Source organism: Brachyistius frenatus, unplaced genomic scaffold (assembly GCF_029030835.1).
Source record: "Brachyistius frenatus isolate BFR_SWC_R1_liver_20210118 unplaced genomic scaffold, ASM2903083v1 Contig_4, whole genome shotgun sequence".
Lineage (NCBI taxonomy): Eukaryota > Metazoa > Chordata > Actinopteri > Embiotocidae > Brachyistius > Brachyistius frenatus.
The window spans coordinates 1205001-1224413 of NW_027210603.1; the positions used below are offsets into that span (position 1 = coordinate 1205001).

The following is a 19413-nucleotide window of genomic DNA, read 5'->3' on the forward strand; positions in this document are numbered from 1 at the left end:
GTCTCTACAGAAATGTTCCAATTTGGAAAGTAAATATTAATGATGAAAGTAAATATTAATGATGAAAGTAAATATTAATGATGAACAGAAACAGAGAAAAGGCAGAGTACATAGCAGAGTTATTGTTTAGCAGTGAAACAGAGCCGTAGTAATTTAGTTAATTCGTCAGTAAGTCTCTATGGAGCCTTCTAGATCTGATTTAGCAGGAGGAACACAACCTGCCATGACACTGCAGACCTTTAATCACTCCTGTTAAACAATCTAATCATCTCCAGCAGAGCAGGTTGTGCATGTGAAACATTAAAAATGTCTCCTTTTCAGGATTAAAACTGAGGTGAAAACACTGAAGAGTCTCTGTCGTGCAGTCTTTCACTTTAATTGGACGGCCTGCTGTGAGTGTTGCTCGGACTGTGGTATGTGCCGCTACAGGGCGGCCGCGGTGAACAAAATTATTGCAAATTGTCTCCCTGAGGTGCCTTTGAAAATACCTCACGAGGGAATCGTTGCCCGGAAGAGCATCCGACTGATACGAAGCTACTAAAATTTCCGCCCACCCTTTCATGAAAATGTTTGAGGCATGTACCGCCCGTTTCACATCCCCTCGCAACATTTCAATGGGATTCGATTCTTGGTTTTGATGAGTCACAACCCTCCATTTCCTCTTTTCCAGTCAATCCTTGGTGGGTTTGTTGATGTGCTCAGCATCACGATCCTGTTAAAAAGACAACTCCTGGTTCAGCTTTCAGACAGATGGTCTCACTTTATCTTCAAGCTCTCTGATATGATGCAGAATTTAGAGTCGAATAGTTGAACTGTAAACTGCACAGACTCTGAAGAGGTAAAGCAACTCCAAACCACGTTATTCCAATCCGTCATTGTCCAGAGCACGTTGGTCTTTGCTTGTGGTTTCAATTGGAAACTGTGGTTTTGCTTTTTGTGTCGCGCCTCTCATGCAGGTTGAATCTGTGGATTTTCTTCCTGATTTTAGACACATGCACTTCAACACAAACAGCTGCAGGAGTTACCTGCAGATCCTGTGGTGACAGTTTCTTTCTGCATCAAACAGTCTGTTCTTTGGTCGATTGAAATAACACATTTTCCTGAAGATGGAGGGGTTCATTTAAAAAAAAAAAAAAAAATACGATCAATTATAATGAATATTAATAATTTGGAGAGGGTGCCAGACTCATAGGCATCCACAATGTTTCTTATAAAGTTTGAGATTGCTTTGATAGATACATAATTTAAAATGCAGACAGTCACTTTAGTTTCGTAAAAATGATCTGAACAGCTGAATCTCACTAGTTTTTATCAGGTTGTCTTTTATGTGTTTGCATGTCATTTGTTTTATGAAGATTGATGTGATAAAGTCTTGTTTGCGTCAGGAACGAGAGACATCAATCTTTACGACGTGTAAGGCTGCGATTTCTAGTCCAATTGGTGGTGTCGTTGCCATGGCAATGTAAAATCACCAATTTGGAGGGAAAGCTTCTGAAGTAGCTCTGAACCGTGGGGTGTATTTATGTTGAGGTCAAACATCAATTTATTCAAGCTTTCCAGGACACAAAACTGCTGCCAAAGTGTGCACCCGTGTGTGTGTGTGTGTGATTGTAAGATGTGTGTGTCGATTCTTCTCCTGGGGTTTGGCAGATAAAACAACACACACAGTTTATTGACAGAAAATCCTTCTGAATCTCGCTAGCTTCCGCCTGCAGCTATGAAATGTGATAAACGGGGACGGTGCTGTGAATACACGTGCGTCTGTGTGTGTCTAACCTCTATTTCAGACAGTGTTTATATTCCCATTGAAATCCCACAGTGGTACTTTATCTTTTGTCTGATTCCTCGAGCCTCTCCATGCTGCTAAAAACTGAGCAGCTAAGCGTGTAAGCACAACATTGTGATTATAAAAAAAACAAAAAACGAACTAACGTGCAGTTCAGACAGTTGAACGTCTTACCTGATTATAAGCAAAAACATCAAATCCGACTCCCAAAAAAAGACTTCTTTTATGTTTTACGCCAAGCCCTCACAGATGATCTTAAAATTCAAACCATTGTGAGAAACAGCTTTGAGGTCATAAGACGTCCACTTAATCCGAAGGTGTGAGTGGCCCGGCGCTTTGACACCTTCTCCACCGTATCGCAGCTCTGGGATTTCTTGTCTCTTTCCATGACTGAACACTTCATTTCCCAAGACAATTCTGTCCTTTTACAGAACAAGGCTGCTTAATTAGGAAGTCATGCTTGAGCCAAACACTGTGTGACTCAGGGTTTTATAATTATTGCTTATGCAAGACATGGGAGAGAGGTGTTTTTTAAGATGTAACACACTACGCACACTACGCACACTGTAGTTTATTTTTCCACACACGCTTCCTGCTGAAGGAAACAGCTACTGGAACAACACATCTGCATATGAAATACACGGTTTACTTCTGTTTGAGTAAAGTTTGCTAAAAAAAAAAAAAAAAAAAAAAAAAAGCTACAGTAAGCAGCTGTATTAGGTCATTATTTCATATTTAAAAGAAAATAAATCGTTTCTTGCTTCTAAATATATTTTCTGTATTAAGTGTTACTTCTGGTTAATTTGTTGTATTTAGTATGTTTGTGCAATAATCCTGTATGTTCCTGTGGCAGTTTACATAACTACTGATTCATATATAAACATAGCTGTCGTTTTTCTTTTTGCTCCATGTTGGATATTTGTTCTTATTGCTATCATTTTTCATTTTCTAAAAACTCAATAAAATATGAATCATAAAATAAATAAATAAATGAAAATAGATATTTACAATCTGTATTTACAGATTTATGTCTTTAGTCATAAAAAAAAATGGCCTCCGGCACACAGACTGAAAAAACGTATGGCCGACTAATGAAATTATTGTGTTGGTTGATTTGTGGGTTTGAGTTACAGTCATGAAAACTTTACTGCAGTGGTGAAACTGTGGATATCTGTGTACAATGAGAATAATATCTGTTAAAATATGTGCAGCCAAGCTCACCATTGTTAAAAGAACCACAAGATGTCATTCTGCCTGCAGGCAGCAGGACCTGTAGGAAAGCAGAAAAGTGTAGCAGCGCGGGGTCCAAGTCACCACAACAGACCTCAGTTATATTTTTAACTGCGTATCCAATCATGCACACATCCACTGGACAAATTCCTCCGTGCACTCACATGTAGCCCTGATTCTCCCTCTCTCTCTCACACAATGTGTTATCAGTGACTGCAGCTGTGCTGGTGAATTAATGCCTGTGTGCAGTGTGTGGGTTTGGACTCGGGCTCCATTAGAACTGGAGCTCCACCAAACACACAGAGACACAACCACAGAGAGAGAATGGATCAGAGAGACTCTAAAAGCTCTTTGTCCCAGAAAGGATGGGAGACTATCAGATCAGATCAATTAGCTTGGATCCATTTGGCGCGCGCGCACACACACACACACACACACACACACACACACACACACACACACACACACACACACACACACACACACACACACACACACACACACACACACACACACACACACACACACACACACACACACACAGAAAAGAAGGGAACCCATTCTCCTATAAGGTTCATTCTATAACTGCAGAGTGAACAAAGTTCACAGAGCAGGAAGCACAACATTAGAGAAAACCCCCTCAGATATTTCCTCTCCATGATTGTAACGCTCCTTCTCTTGAGTCCGTGCTCTTCACAACACGATCCGACTCACCGTCGTCTCCGTCACAGGTCACTAACTGCACCTCTGTAACGGGACATTCATGCAGGTATGTGTTTTTCTTAACAGGTTAATGGGTTTCTGTCGTTCACAACTCACCTCCTTCGTGTCACATTAAGCTTACGTGGCACTTTTAAGTTGTGTTTGCTCTCCCCTCGGGTGAACACATCCGTGACCCTCGACGCACGCACGTGCATGAGCTTGATTTTCCACCGACGGGCAAATAATTTGTGTGCCGCCGCCTGTTTCTATCTCCTGGCAACCTTTTTTCAAGTCTTCTTCTCTGGCTCGGTACCAGTCACGCTGCTCGGCTCGGTTTATGACGCAATCATTCTCTACACAGATTAGCGCAACCGTATCGCAAGAAGCAGCATCTACGGCTAGATCCAAAATGGCTGCCTGTCCTTGAGGTTCTGTCCTTTACAAGCGGATCAGTGGTAACCAACGGCGGCGAACCCACACCGGAGAGAACCGGAGAGAACTGGAGAGAACTGGAGAGAAGCACATGATGCTGCCAAATTAAATGACCTGAGGATGCTGCTGAAGAGGGAAAAACTAGAAGTGTGTTTCAGAGTATACCGAGTTTTTAAATCTGGTGTCTGGTGAGACGTTCCCGCTCTGGCCCATTACGGCACACTGAGCATGCTCTGTAGGGACCTCCGCTGACGCACGTGTTTCTGTAATTACTCTCACTGGCAGAAGGGGGAGACAAAAGTTCAATACTGCAATTTTAAGAGCTTTATATTCAACAACTCTTGTCAAGTTTCCCTCTGGAGGCACATCACAAGTACTTGCAGCTCAAAAGATTTAATTCTGCCCTTCGGATTCAAGTCTCTCGTAACTTTATCTGAAGCTGACATGCGGCTGAATTCTGCAGATCCGGTCGTTAATGGTCTTTTTAGTATGAGACCCACTCATACTGAGCTGTCATCTTGTGCTTGTAAGTTTGTGAGAAATTAATTTGATTTGTCCAACTTAGACTGAAAAAGCCTCATGTTTGTTATGGATAAACTTTGAAATGCACAGTTGCACAGAAAGAAAAATAAGCATCAGTTCTATTGCAGGGATCTTAGAAATGCATCTTTTAAAGACATGAAGGAACGATGACAACAAGCAGAAGCTGTTTCAGATTCATATGACTGCAAATGTTTTTTCTGCAATAATGCACTCTCGCCTTGGAGGATAAACTCATCTAAAACAAAATAATCCTTCTGTTCAGAGCATCCTGCTGATGAAGACTTCCGTGTCTGGTCTCTCAGCATGTAAAAGCCAAAAATAGAGAGATGCTATCACTCGCCTACGTTTGACAGCTAAAATAAATACAAGATGTATTTTCTGGCAGATCAGATCGTCTCAGGAAGACGTTGGATTCCCAGAGCAGAATCAAACGGTACAGTTGCACACAGTGTCCTACTTAGGATCCTGATAAACCTCCCTTTGATGCAGAGTCGCTGCAGACACATCACACAGCACAAGTTCATGCATGGGTTTTGATGTGTGAACTCTAACTGAAATATTAATCTGCAATATCCTACAGAGAAATTCTCAGATCTCCTTCTAATGACCGAAACACTTTTTAACTATTTTTCTGCCTTAAAAGCTTTAATTTAACCTCCTTCATGTGCCGAAGTTTGAGACTTTTTTGCCCAGGAAACTCATGGTGACTGTGGTCACTCGAAATCACAAGATAGTGTCAAAGTGAAAAACATTGCAGCTACACTGGTCCAACAAATAATGTGAAAACTACAAAATAAAACATACATTTCTGAGCCCTTTTTGAAGTCTCTAAAGCTCGTTGCTAAACATGTGCTGGCGTGTCAGCGATGCAATACAGGCGACAAAAATGCAACACGGTGGTCAAATACTGTAAATGCACGTCAACAACAATATACACAAATATATCAACAAATAAAACACAATTTACCGTGTGCACCTCTTGAACTACATGCAGAATAATATTAGCTCGGAGTCGTTCGTCCTCCTTTGCATTCGTGCCAGCAATGACCCACTGTGCCTCAGTAATGTTGGTCATGTGACCTGATACTCAACGTTACATTGCACCCTTACATTAACAAATAGGACATTTCTGAACTCAACATTTAAAGTTAAGCTACAATGAAATATTCATGAATTTAACTGAACACACGGGAGCTCGTCTCTTCCACAGTTACAAACGTTAAACTGATTCCTTCTCCTGATCGAGCCGGGCTTCCCCACTCACTCCGACATTTCACTTTTGATTATAAAGGCGGTTTAGTTGCAATACAAATACCGTGAAAGTGTCAAAACACTGAGAAATGCACACGGCCTGTTTTTTTTAGCAACTGGGCTGACCTCCGTAAGTTTGTGATGTCACAAATTCAAGTCAAACGTGACTTGTGTTCTGTGAAATGTTGCGTTTTGACCTTCAGGGCCACCGTACAAAAAGTTGTAAACATATGTCAAGATAGTTTTTGGTACTTAAAACTGCAAAAACATTGTGTTATGGATTTCAAGGCAAATAAAACACCAGAGGAGTGTCCAATGAGGGACCTGTAAGTAAGATGAACAGGGGCACTGTCGATAACAGCCCTGAAACACACTGAACGCTGGATCCATAAAAGTCCATCAGCGGTTCAGCAGCACGACGAGGCCTCGAAGTCTTTGGAGACGTCTGTTATTTCTGACTCCACTGACCGTTACAGCGACCTCTCTCCCTGCGACAGATCAGACCAGTTGTCTGGAGACAAACCTCCGCTACTCCTCCTGATTGTGTTTCTATCCGCCCCCCACCCTCCTCCTCGTCCGAAGCGTCTCCTCCCTCGGAGAAGCACCCTGAACTGACAGCAGGGACACAGATCCTGACTCAGACAACTGGGCCTGTCACTTCCAGACCGGGCTCCGTGTCTGAGAGCCAGAGTTGACGCTCGGTGCCGCGGCCTCGGGCCGCCGCCGCCGCCCCTCCACCGCAGCGCCGCAAATCTGCTACGTGACAGCGCTTCACTCAGAGGAAGAGGGACACATGAACGGCTGAGAGGGAAGAGGAAGAGGAAGAGGTGAGAGCCGGAGGAGACGGGAGGACAGAGGCGGCTGTTTTGACTGCTTCAGCCCACGGACAGCATGAGTCATACAACTCTACCTCTCCACGGCAAACTAATTGTTTTGTTTCTAGAAAGATTACTGCAGCCACAGATAGCTTTGTGGGAAAAAGATTACAACATGCAGTATTATTAAAACTGCAGATGTTCATCCTGCAGAATATGTCATCAAAATGAAACAAAAAAAGGTTCGAGAATCAAAAATAAACATTTAAAGGGACTAAACACACATTTGGATGATTCTCGGTCATCAGAATCTTAAAAAAAAACTCATGAAAGGCAATACCAGCGAGTGCCACTAGAGGTCGGCTCCAAAAAGCCTCCGGCTCCATAGACTCCCATTCAACTTCTCTCATCAAATCCAAAGTGAATAAAATGTGTCCATCAGTTATCTCGGTGTTGTTAGCTAAAGTCACTCCTTCTTATTAGTTTTCTGGAGGTCCATCTGAAAATAATCCCTCATTCATTAGAAAAGAAGATTCAAGAAGACCTGTTTTACATCGTATAATCTGAATATTTACTTTTTTTTTATCTGATTCACGAGCAAAATAAGAAATCTGTAGATATTGATTAGACCTTTAATAGTTTGCAATGAGTCTTTTAAAGTATTTTCTGAGATGATAGCATGAGAAATTAATTTTCAGATTAGTTATGAAGATATAAAAGTAATTATCAGTTTGTTATTATTGTTATTACTGTATTTAAGATCACTTGGATCACCTACAACAGAAATGCTGCAAAGTGATGCTTACAGCAGTTATTTAGCACCGTGCATGAGACCTTCCTGTCTGACTACTTTCACTTTAGATGATTAAACTACTTATAAATGAAATATTACATGCTGATGCAAGCCAATTGAGCATTTTTTTTTTTTTAACTCAAGCAGGGACACATCAGCAACACTTTAGCAAACATTTCAACAGGTAGCAGAGAAACAAGAGCACCAGAGATATCGCGGAGAAGTCGTCTTATAGAGGGTGACACGAGCTGGTAGGCTGTAACTTTAATGTTTGAAGAGTGAGGCTCCCTGTCTAATAACATCAGAGACTTCCCAGCTCACCTCTGGTCCTTCTCCATCCGTCTCCAGCCCTCAGACAGGATGTTATTATAAATCACCATCACTCTGTTGAGGTGGGCTGCATCGAGTCCATTAACCTATGATTGGTGTCTGCATGGTAAAGAGCTGCAAACATGCCAGTGGTGCTCATTGGTTGCTTGCATCTGTGCCATCAGCTGACTGAGGGTCTGCTGGATGATCAGCAGGACACTGGATGAGGCAGTTTTCTCCTCATAAAGCACAAGCTGTCCTCCTCGTGCAGTCAGCACTGTCTAATGAGAAGCATGTATATGGAAGTACAGACACTCAGCTGTTTGATGGAGCACTGTGGAGGAATGGCGTCAAGGTCATTTGAGGGTAACTGAAATAAATAACACAGCGTCTAATCAGGAGCCAGCTGAGAATCCACCAATCTGTGTTCACACACACACACACACACACACACACACACACACACACACACACACACACACACACACACACACACACACACACACACACACACACACACACACACACACACACACATCCGACTTCAGGCCGAGCACTTGGAGGTTTTACTGAGCGCTTTGATATACAGGCTGTGTGGAAAAAAAAAAAAAATGCATCGATACAGAATCAATAATCTGCTGCAGTCTCACAATACTGCAACCATGACACTTCCAGACCACCTTCATTCATAACTGCTTGTGCAAAAAAGCAAATCAGACGTGTCAGTGCATTGTAATGTGACACGGAATTAGTGCACGTGTTTGCACCTCAGAATAACAATATCAACAACGTCCTGCAGCATCGCAGCATCACGCAGGAGGAGGAAGCGCAACTTGGAAAGACACCCTGGGAGAAGAAAGTCCCCTAAATGTGCCATAAATGGTCAAGGAAATATTTCAGCATGGTAAAACAGGAATTCTAAGTGAGCATCTCTCTCATTAAATACTTCCTGAAATATGACATCAGTCCATCTTTGAGTTTCTGCAGAGGATGTGGAACCAGTTGTTGGGAGCTCGTGCAGCCTCCAGCCCGCTCCGTGTTAAAGCAGCGCGCCATGCAGCACACATGTAAAGGCCACTGTACCTGGTAGCTCAGTATACTCTCGGGGTCGCTGACGGGCATGCTCATGGCCTCTGGGTTAACCTGCCGAGCGTTCACGGAGGGTTCAGGTGAGACTTTCGGCGGAGCCTCGTCGGGTCGGCACCGTCTCAGGACGTTTTCAGGGAAGACGCGGTCACGAGCTGGCGACAGCGGCTCCTTCCGTGTCTGCAGACATGTTGAGTGTTGACATCTCTTTCAGATGACGGTGTAAAAGGGATTATTTAGTTTACCCCCCCACCGTGTTTTCATGATTTCCCAGCTCCCCTCCCTCCTGTCCTGGCGGTAGGAGCAGGATGCGGAGAGCATCACCGCAGCCGGAGCCAATCAGAGCGCAGAGGTGCACAATGGGCTGCGACGCACTGCTGCTAACCAACTCAATAAAGCCAAGACCATTAGAAGCCTTTGGAGAGCTACTTCACCCTGTGCAGGGTCCAGTCTGACAAAGTATCGCGTCTCAGCCGCTCCACTTCCGGTTCCTGTGCAGACAATCATCGCAGTGCAGAGAAAACTTACTCACTGATTTATTTTCTTTAAAAACTCCACTGGTTACAAAAGCACTGATATATTCTGTGCATGAGTGATACAGTAGCTACATCATGCAATAACTCAAAACTACTCCATTACAAATACAAGTCCCGCATGTCAGATTTAACTGCAGTAAACAAAGGAAATGATGGATTGTATTTGGAGGTATTGATAGCTGTCAGGGTTTAATATTATCACAGGGCTATATATACTACATTGTGTCTATTTGCCTATTATTATAGATGTGTTTTGCATCTCTGGGGCACATTTGGACTGTGTGTGTGTGTGTGTGTGTGTGTGTGTGTGTGTGTGTGTGTGTGTGTGTGTGTGTGTGTGTGTGTGTGTGTGTTTTGGCATTTCCATCTAACGCAGTCCATTTTAAGAAATTATGTTTTGTATTAAAAAGAATCTGTGAAGTAACTAGAAATCGAATTCGTCCTATAGAATAAAAAAATAAGCTATTACCCGTTGAAATGTCTGGGCATATGAAGTTGGACAAAAATGGAAATATTAAAGCAAAGTAAACCTACTTCACAACTAGTAAAGTGTAGCCTATCTGCACTTCAGCAACCCCGCTTTCAAATACAAGGCTTTATTTTTCTATCATTTTTAGTTATCAAAATGGAAGTGAAATGGAGAATCAACTGTTAAACTTGCAGTGAGCGACAAAGTCAGCAGCATCATGGATCTGATCTGATCGATCCAGCAGCTCGCTCTCAAACACACAGGTGGGCATCGGGCGCCCCCTTGTGGGAAGATGAAGTATTGTAATATTTGTCATAAGCCACGCGCTCACATCTCGTGTCTCAGAGGGACTGCAGAGTAAAAAATGATATCCAACTGAGCACCTGTAGATCACGTGCTTTTCTCCTCATTTGGCCCCCAGCGAGAAGTTAACAGACACGAGAGTCTCCACGTGCCACGTTGTCGAACACATAATTGGATTTGGTTCAGCAGGTTGACCCTCCTCAACCAAGCCCTGTGTTTACCGACCTCAGGTTGCGATCGGACAACGACGACGCTCCCATTGTTCTCGTGCACGTCGCCTGCACGTGTCGAGACACGCTGCACCTGATAGCGTCAGAAAAGTGATCCACTTTCTTCAACGCATGGCTGAAGAAAGTGTGGGGGGGGTTTCATGGCCCGGCATGGCGTCCTGTTTCTCCTGGGCACGGTTGGCATGGCAACCGTAAACATTCTGCGGGAGCATGCACGGTTGTCATGGGAACGGTCCGCGGCAGCATGAAGGGAAGCCGGACGGAGCGGGTTCATGGACGGATCTCTGCAGAAGGTTTGAACGATAATATTCACTTTAAAATCTCACCTGTTTTTACTGAAGATGCATTTTTTGTAATAGTTGTTGTGCGTGTCTTAAAGCTGTCACACAAATCCAGAATTCAAACACTGCATATTTGTGTGTGTGTGCGTGTGTGTGTGTGTGTGTGCGTGCGTGCATATAGCCTATATGTCTGTCCGTGTGCACGCCTGCAATATGTCTGTCCAGATTAAGATGCCTGATTGACCCAATTTACATCCTTCTTCTGTAGCTGCAGAGACAAAAGTAGGTGCCATACTATTTATAGCATGAAGCTCTTTCTCTCTTTATTTTCCTGCTGCAGGAGAAAATATTTTCCAATATTATCTTGTGACTAATAAATCTGTGTTGTTGAATATCCTGATGATGTTTCTGCTCTCTCCTCCACTCTGCACGTCGATCACCTGAAGAGACAACTACATGACAGAAACATCAGCGACAAATGCCATGTAAAGTCCACAGACCTCTGCATGAGTGTGTGCACACAGTTACACTGTAGATTTAAATCTGACGAAGCTCTTTGTCCCAGTGTTGCAGTCCACAGTCGCTCCAGTGGAGGGGAGGCTCCGTCGCTGTCTGCCCAGTCTGCCGACAATCAAACTAGACAGGCTGAAAGCAGCTAAAGCGCTGGTGGTGAAGGCCGTGAAGGTGACGCTGCGTAAAAGACAGATTTCATTGTTAATACCTGAACTTTATGTGCTGTGCGCCATTTTATTTGATGTTTTTTAATCTCTCTTCCACCCAGTTGAGGAGAGTGTTTTCGGTGCAGGGACCTTACCCTGTGATCCGTGCCACCTTATTGGCCAGAGGGTGGGTGGAACGGCGTTTTCCCCGTCCGGCCCATAGGGCACATCGTTACCGTGGTGACGAGGAGGAGGCTGGAGACAATGCAGGTGCTGCTTCTCGTTTTCAAAAATAACCAAGTTTGAGTTGATGAAACCTGAGACGCTCAGGAGGGTGATAATTTAAAAAGCCTTTAATAACTCACGTCTATCTAATTAAAGTAGGGAGAGTGTTTTCCTGCGCTCATGTATAAGGTGACAGCTAATTGGTCCTTTCTGCTCATGTGACTACTGACCAACAGGTATAAGAAAATAAGAAACAGGCCTGTTTTTTTTTTTACTTTGATTAAATAGTTGTTACAAGTTTTTTTTTAAATGAACACCCTTTTGAGAGCCGCAGATTTCTTTGAACTCAGAACACATTTTGTGTTTAAATGTTGTCTGACTGATCAGCCGTGTAGCTGCTGAAACAGTGAAGGTGTGGTTAGCGTTTATGTAACTGGAGCTGTGGATCAATGATACATCAAGTACCAGAGACCCCTACCCTTTATACACACACCTGTAAGCACACACACACACACACACACACACACACACACACACACACACACACACACACACACACACACACACACACACACACACACACACACACACACACACACACACACACACACACACACACACACACACACACACACACACACACACACGCAGTCAAACACACACCTCTTATCTCTTTACAGAGAGAGTGGATGAAGGTGAGAAAGAGGAGAACCCCGATGACATGTACAACCTCATGGTAAGATAACATCGACCAGTTTGACACTGATGTCCTCCACAGTGGGAAAACAAACCGACCATTTCCTCATCTATGTTTTTTGGTTTTTTTTGTGTATCCTTCTGAACTCTTTCTAGTCTCGACTGGCCCGAAACGAAACCGTATATTTCTACTGGACGACACGAAGGGATGACATTGACTGTCGCTGCATACGGAACGACCAAATGACCAATCACTATGGAAACGCTGGAACCTTTACCACCAAGGTCTGCAAAAAGTTTTGGTAACACTTTCCTAAAAGGGTGAATGGACCGTCAATCATTAATGCATCATAAAGTCATCAGGAAGCAACATAAGTTCAAATTCTTTCCTTCATGATCTCATGTGTGAACAACAGGTGAGAACATCATGAAAGATTATGATTCATTAGACATGATCACGATGAATATTTTGCAAAACGTTCTGGACCACTGAACCAAACTGCAGCAGAGAGCTTCTAAAATCATCATTTGGATTTCAACAGCATTCACGAGCTGTGATTGGTTAACGTTTGTGAGTATGAAAAACACACGAATATAATCACTCAGACATCATAATAATTAAAAAACATTGTTCTAGCAAATACTTACACACAATCAAATGTTCACCACTTCACTACGGAGGCCACAAACATGAGAGTTTGGTTCAGTGGTGCAAAAGTTCTCAGAGAACTCGTCAGGATCATGTTTCATAAAAATCATAATTATTGATGATGTAATCACCTTAGTTAATGCTTTAATTCATGTGCTGTTCAGGCACGAGATTATGAATATTACATTTGACTTCATGAAGTATTAATGAAGTAATGCAGGTTTTCATGCATTAATTCATGTACCCTTAAAGTAAAGTGTCACCAGAGTTTCTGATGACTGACGGGTGAAAACGGCTCCTTGTCATCTACATATAACGGTTTGTTTCAGGTGGGCCTCTGTGTGAATCTGCGCAATCTCCGGTGGTTTGATACAGCGGACCCCGACACCTTCTTCCCAAGATGCTACAGGCTCGGAGCGGAGGATGAGAAGCATGCATTCATAGGTTGACTGAATTATAGCCCCATTTGCACACGGCCAAAAAGACTTTCTATAAAGGAAGAAATAAAGGAAACCCCGTTCGGATAAGAAATTAATGAAACTTCAAGTGTCAATGAAAGTTTTGTTAAGTTGACCTTTGAGCTTTTTTCTGTTTCGGACGACACTGAAGAGGATTTCAGGAGGACGGCGTGTACCAGCCTGCTGCAGCATGTGGTGGAGACAACTGGATGGAGAAGAGATGACGTAGAGGGCGAAGAACAAAGATTCAATAACTGCTTCTCTAAAGGTAAAAGTTGTTTCTGAAATGAAAATACAAGATATCCCCTGAAATGAAGAAGAACACACCTCCATAACATAAATCCCGTTTGTGTCAACAGACCTGGATGAACATCAGTCTGTCGCTCCAGACGTCATTCAGAAAGCTTTACACGTGTGTCAGGAGTTCCTCAGTGTTTTAAATCACGGCGACATCGACGCACCTACAGAAACACCCGCCGCCGTGGAGGAGCGGCAGTGGCTGGAGTTTCTGAAGGACTACTACCTGGTTGTGCAGTGAGTATGTTGTCAGGGTTTGTTAAAGTGACCCTTCGAGTTTCACACTCATTTTTCTGCTGACAGAACTGACAGTTCAAGTGAGTTTATCAAATCAAATATTGGCCATTAAAAACACTAAAGTGCACCTCTAATTAAAACTGGAATTATCGTGTCCATTTGCGGTTTATCCACGTTTGTACTGACTCAAACACGTCGAGAAAAATCGGAAGGAATCCTGATTATTTTAGACATTTGAGAGACATTTTGACATGATTAGCGTGTGATTGATAAAATAACCCAAAGAACTATATTTCTACAACAGCAGAGTCTAAAATATGAGATGTTCGAGAGCACATGTGGTCTCGACGGCCTCCCCTGCTGATGGACTCTGAATAATAATACTGTAAGTGCTGATGCAATTCTGCCTTCAGAAATAATGACTGTTTGCTGTGTATCTTCTTCGTGTACCTGAACTGAAGCTGGATGGTTGGTTTCTTCTTTCTGGTCCCGGGATCCTCTTCGCTCAGATTTTACTATTGATTCTGCATTGATTTAGAGACAGAAGGGGATGAATTAGCAAATACTGTACATACAGAATTTAAAATGTTTTCAAGATACTCAAACTTCAGGAATTAAAACTGGTCTTTTGGAAAAAAGAGCAAATCTCATTAATAATAATAAAATGTTTTTTTTATTCAGACCAGATATGCGTCACAATTCACATAACAACAATAAAAACACAATCAATAGGCTAAAACTTAATCGAGACCTTATAATTCTCGATCTAAATAAAACACTATAATATATGACAGATCCAATTAAAATGCTTATATAATAATTGTTATGAAAAGACAACATTTAAATAGTCTTCTAACGTATTAATAAATGGCAGTTATGACTGTATTTCACCAGCAGATGTCGACTTTACAATAAATTCAAACGTAGTTCCCTGTTAGCTGGAAGGATTTGTATTACCCGCAACGTTTTGCTGTGTTTACAGTATTCCTTCTGCTCACTACACAACTTTACACGATTGTAATGGATTATGAAAACACCAGCTTGCTAACATTAGCACGTGTCCCACTAGTAATGTTATGAATTTATAGTTTTATAAGAATGAACTTATTTATACAAACCTGCAAGCGTTGCACGAACGTCATCCTGCGGTTTCTTCTTTTACATTGTTTCAATGGTTTTAATGATGCTTCATTTAACATTTTCAGTCCTCATTATGATCATTATTTGGATCATTTAGGTTATTTTGGTTCCTCCTTCGGCACTTGATGCAAAAGCGTAGTGCGTGACGCCACATCAAAGAGGCTCTGGCTGCAGACATGTTGTGGACACGGTGATCTTCACCTGTAACCTACAAAATCTAATCAGTTCATGCTTTGTTAAATGTGAAAATATTCCCACAGGACATTTATGAAATATCTCGTGCACGAGCGTGGACGGACAACCAGAACAAATATTACCTCCTGTCACTAGTTGCTGCTGCGGAGGCATAAAAAGTTATTATTAGTGCAGAGAGCAGTGAAAAAAAAAAGCATAAAACATACAGTGCAAATATACAGAACACTTGCAGATCTCTTTAACACAATCTAATGGCCAAATAGGACGAAGACATTAACAGTAAGTTTGTTAAAACAGGAGACATTGGAAAGTTAAAGTGTCCCAGTTTCATAAAATATATAGAAAATAGCCATAATTGTAATGATGAGATGTTTGTGTGCAGTGAAGGAGCTCTGATCCGCGGCAGCAGTGTGTTTGTGGAGAGCTGCCAGAAGATGTTGGCCAGACTGCAGGAGGCTTGTCCACAGCTGGACACCGACGGACTGAATAACATCTGGATCATCAAACCGGGGGCCAAATCAAGAGGGAGAGGTGAGAACTTTTTAGTCTTTCTTGTTTTCTCTCAGCTTCACAGAAATAAACTAAATCCGTTTATGTTGCCATTTCTTTCATTTCTTGATTGCAGCAGATGAAATCTAAATGATTTCTTTGAGTCAACAGCTTCAGTATTATTATGAAGGATTTTTGTTGGTGCTGTTTTTGTTTTTTATTTTGGAGTGATTTGTCTTTATGTTGTTGAAAGGCACTGGGTTTGAGTTGGTTGGGTGTTTTTCGGGGTGGACGCTTTGATTTTCTTTTATATCAGGTCACTTTTTGGTTGAACAGGTTTTGTTTTCTTTGTTTATTTTTTGAATTTCCGTTCACTCTTCTTTTGTAATGGTATTTATTGAATATATGATTCTGTTTTTAGGAATTTGCTATGAACGACCTTTTGCATGCTCTGCTCTCGTGTTTGCTTGTGTCTCGTATATTGAATAGTTTGTATTATTTATTTCGTTAATAAGTAAATACGTTAGTTTTTAGTTCACATCTTGTATTTTTGATAATAAAAGATAAAAAAAAAAAAAAAAAAAAAAAAAGGTCTTCTTGATACACTGACATTTTTGCTGCCATTGCGATGTTTTTTCTGGTGTCATCTCTCTTTTCAACCCCCCCCCCCCCCATCACCACCACCATCAGGCATCATGTGTATGAACCGGCTGGATGATATTCTGGCGCTGGTGAACACAGACAGATCCCTGTCCAAGGAGAGCAAGTGGGTGGTTCAGAAATACTTGGAGCGCCCCCTGCTGGTCCACGGCACAAAGTTCGACCTCCGTCAGTGGTTCCTTGTCACCGACTGGAACCCTCTGACTATCTGGTTCTACAAAGAGTGCTACCTGCGGTTCTCCACTCAGCCCTACTCCACCAAAACTCTGGACAGGTCAGACGAAGGACAAAATCTAATTCTGTACATGGACTTGATCTCTACAGTCTCTTATATTCCTCCTTTGTTTCTCAGCTCGGTCCACCTCTGCAACAACTCCATCCAGAAGCACTTTCGGCCGTCTTCTCACCGCCACCCTGGAGTGCCCGAGGACAACATGTGGTCCTGCTCTCAGTTTCGGGACTTCCTGCGGTGTCAGGGCCACGATGCGGAGTGGGACTCGGTGGTGGTCCCGGGTATGCAGCAGGCGGTGATCCATGTCCTGCAGACGGCCCAGGACCTGGTGGAGCCCCGCAAGGCCAGCTTCGAGCTCTACGGAGCCGACTTCATGCTGGGCAGAGATCTGAGGCCGTGGCTGCTGGAGGTCAACGCCAGTCCCACGATGGCCTGCTCCACCTCGGTGACCGCGCGGCTCTGCCCGGCCGTGCAGGCGGACACGCTGCGGGTGGTGCTGGACCGACGCGTCGATCCTACTGCTTACACTGGAGGCTTCCAGCTCATCTACAAACAGGTTGGACCACCTGTAGAGTCAAAGGCTGCACGAGCCCTGGTAATTCCACTGACTAATAGAAGCTCCACTGATCTATGGTTTCACTCCGTCCTCCCTCCAGGCTGCAGTTGAAGTTCCTCAGTATGTGGGGGTGAACCTGCTGGTGGAAGGAGCTCCCATAAAGAGAGGCAGACCTCTGCCGAACAGACAAACTCTTATTCCCGCCACACCTCTCACTTTCCGGTTCACCTCACAGCCCGCACCTCCAGAGCAGGTCAGAATGAGACATAAACCCTTCGGTCAGAAGCAGTACACAGACGAGGAGAACCAGGAGAGTAAGAGGCGGCTGACGTCTTTATCTCCGAAGAGGGAGCGTGATATGAGAGCAGAGGTCCAGAACGCCTCCTGCGTCCGCAGGTCCTGCCACAGTCATGCATGTGAACGACCTTTAATGGCGCACAAGGAACCTCAGAGGAAAGCCCGGCGGTTGGGTTTGACTCTTCGTGCCAGCAGGGAAACCGTGGTGCCGAGGAGTCTGTCTTTCTCCTTCAGCACTCCTCACAGCAGGTCAGAGGGGAAACCTCGGTCCAGGACCGGTCCTGGATCTGACATCTCCAGCTCCTTCCTGCCCCAGACTCACTTCGAAACCCAACACAGGACTTCCACCCGAGTCTTTCCCTCGTTGCAGGGTCCTCTTCCGAGACTGGAGGTCTTTCGCTTGCAACCGAATATTGTGGCGGGAACAACTGTCTGTCGCGATTCAGTGTTTTCATCTTATCCACAGGCAGCCGGTGTTCCTCCTCCCTGGGAGGCAAAGCACAGGCAGACATAAAGAAAAGATTACCGGGGAACACAAACAGGGCTGCTGATGTTAGCAAGGTGGAAAGCAAGAAGAAATGTTTAGTTGGCATCAATAAAAATTTAAAAAGTTGGAGCCCAGTAAAGAGCATGTTATCTTCTCACACTGTTAACACCCGTGTGTCTCTGTCGAAAATGAATGCAGGTTTTAAGCTCCCCAGCAGGTGGCAGTAAAGGCTCGGTGATCAAACAGCGTGTTTAAGCTGAAGCTAACCAAAGGAAGTAGAAGCACAGAAAAAGACTTGGCAGTCCTGATCCAGACTGGTACAAATCAAAGAACATCTGCTTCATTACATATTTTTGCAGCTTTATAAAAATACAAAAATGTAAAAAGAGGTTGAAAACTTTCTCATTTTTAAAAGTGCTGGATCGGAGTTGCAAAGGTTCATGAAAAAGGTTCATTATTGCTTGATTCAGAGAACTTTAACTTGATTTAGAAAAACAATACAAACTAAACTGACACATTTGATTAAATGCATTTAATTATTCAGAACTATTTTGTGTTACAACTACTTAGAACTAAATGCCTAAAAAAATTAAAAGACACTTGTCCGGTGGCATTTTGCTCTTAAATGAGATAAATTGACAGAAATAGTAACAGACAGGGAATAATGAGAAAAAGAGGGGGATGAGTATGATGTGCAACAAACCAGAGTAAAGTGGTTAAATGGTGTTCGCCTGAACCACCGGGCCTCCAGCACTACTAAAAATAAATGTTAAAGGAATCGTTTAACTACAGGAAAAAAATAACTTTAAATGTGAAATTTAAAACTAAAAATCAGCTTGCAAATGTTATTCACATGACTGTGATAAAACACGATGCCTCTTCCCTCCCAAACAAATGAATGGAAATTAACTTCAAGGGATGCGAGTCAAAGAGAAACCAATGAGATTCAGGCGGCAGGTCACGGCCTCAGACTACCGATTGGAAACAAACACAGCAGATAGCAAATGAAACAAAACTCCAGCAGCTCGGCTCCGATAGCAACAGACAACAACTGGGCCTGAGACTTCGAAAAACGTGACTGCACAACACACAAGTGGTATTTGTTGCGATTTATTCTGCAACACGTTTTGATGTGCGGCTGCTGGATGCAGTCCGTTCAATAAGAAACATGAGAAACGCCGTCCTGTCAGGATGCAGGAGGAAGACGCAGGCGCCTCGGGGATATTTACCGCAACGCTCGAGTGCGCTCGCTTGTTTCTGTGTTGGAGGGCGTAGACGGTTCACCAGCAGGAGAAGCCCGGCTCCAGATCTGCTGTTGCGCAAGTGCCCTCGGTGACATGACGTGTGAAGCTGCACGTTCAAACACAGTC

The 19413-nt window shown here is 43.2% G+C and overlaps 2 protein-coding genes across 5 annotated transcripts in view; one reads left to right on the top strand and one right to left on the bottom strand.

Moving 5' to 3' along the window:
* The window catches only part of slc4a8 (solute carrier family 4 member 8), a 29071-nt gene extending 19824 nt beyond the window's left edge, over positions 1-9247 (bottom strand). The window contains exon 1 of one of the 3 annotated variants that reach the window (XM_069708604.1): positions 8945-9247. In XM_069708604.1, coding sequence (XP_069564705.1) covers positions 8945-8989 — 45 coding nt within the window. In that variant the 5' untranslated portion in view covers positions 8990-9247. Of the gene's footprint in view, positions 1-1960; positions 2217-8944 lie in introns of those variants that run through there. The other 2 variants (XM_069708613.1, XM_069708621.1) reach the window with 2 other exon arrangements.
* Positions 9248-10981: 1734 nt separating this feature from the next.
* ttll3 (tubulin tyrosine ligase-like family, member 3) lies at positions 10982-18164 on the top strand. Of its 2 annotated transcripts, XM_069708642.1 has the most exons (13): positions 10982-11048; positions 11213-11251; positions 11332-11450; positions 11548-11695; positions 12331-12386; positions 12503-12631; positions 13325-13439; positions 13605-13721; positions 13813-13987; positions 15705-15853; positions 16502-16745; positions 16824-17259; positions 17360-18164. In XM_069708642.1, the coding sequence occupies exons 2-13, from the start codon at positions 11245-11247 to the stop codon at positions 18068-18070; spliced, it is 2406 nt and encodes an 801-aa protein (XP_069564743.1). In that variant the 5' UTR covers positions 10982-11048; positions 11213-11244; the 3' UTR covers positions 18071-18164. The 2 variants fall into 2 exon arrangements, with proteins under 2 accessions (XP_069564743.1, XP_069564734.1); XM_069708633.1 differs by having other exon boundaries at positions 10988-11251.
* Positions 18165-19413: the final 1249 nt, after the last annotated feature.

What these genes read in the sequence shown, in the direction of transcription:
- ttll3 (XM_069708642.1), top strand. An exon ending in TGAGAAGCATGCATTCATAG is followed by an intron (nt 13,440 to 13,604) that starts GTTGACTGAATT and finishes ACGACACTGAAG; the next exon opens with AGGATTTCAGGAGGACGGCG. An exon ending in GACTACTACCTGGTTGTGCA is followed by an intron (nt 13,988 to 15,704) that starts GTGAGTATGTTG and finishes GTTTGTGTGCAG; the next exon opens with TGAAGGAGCTCTGATCCGCG.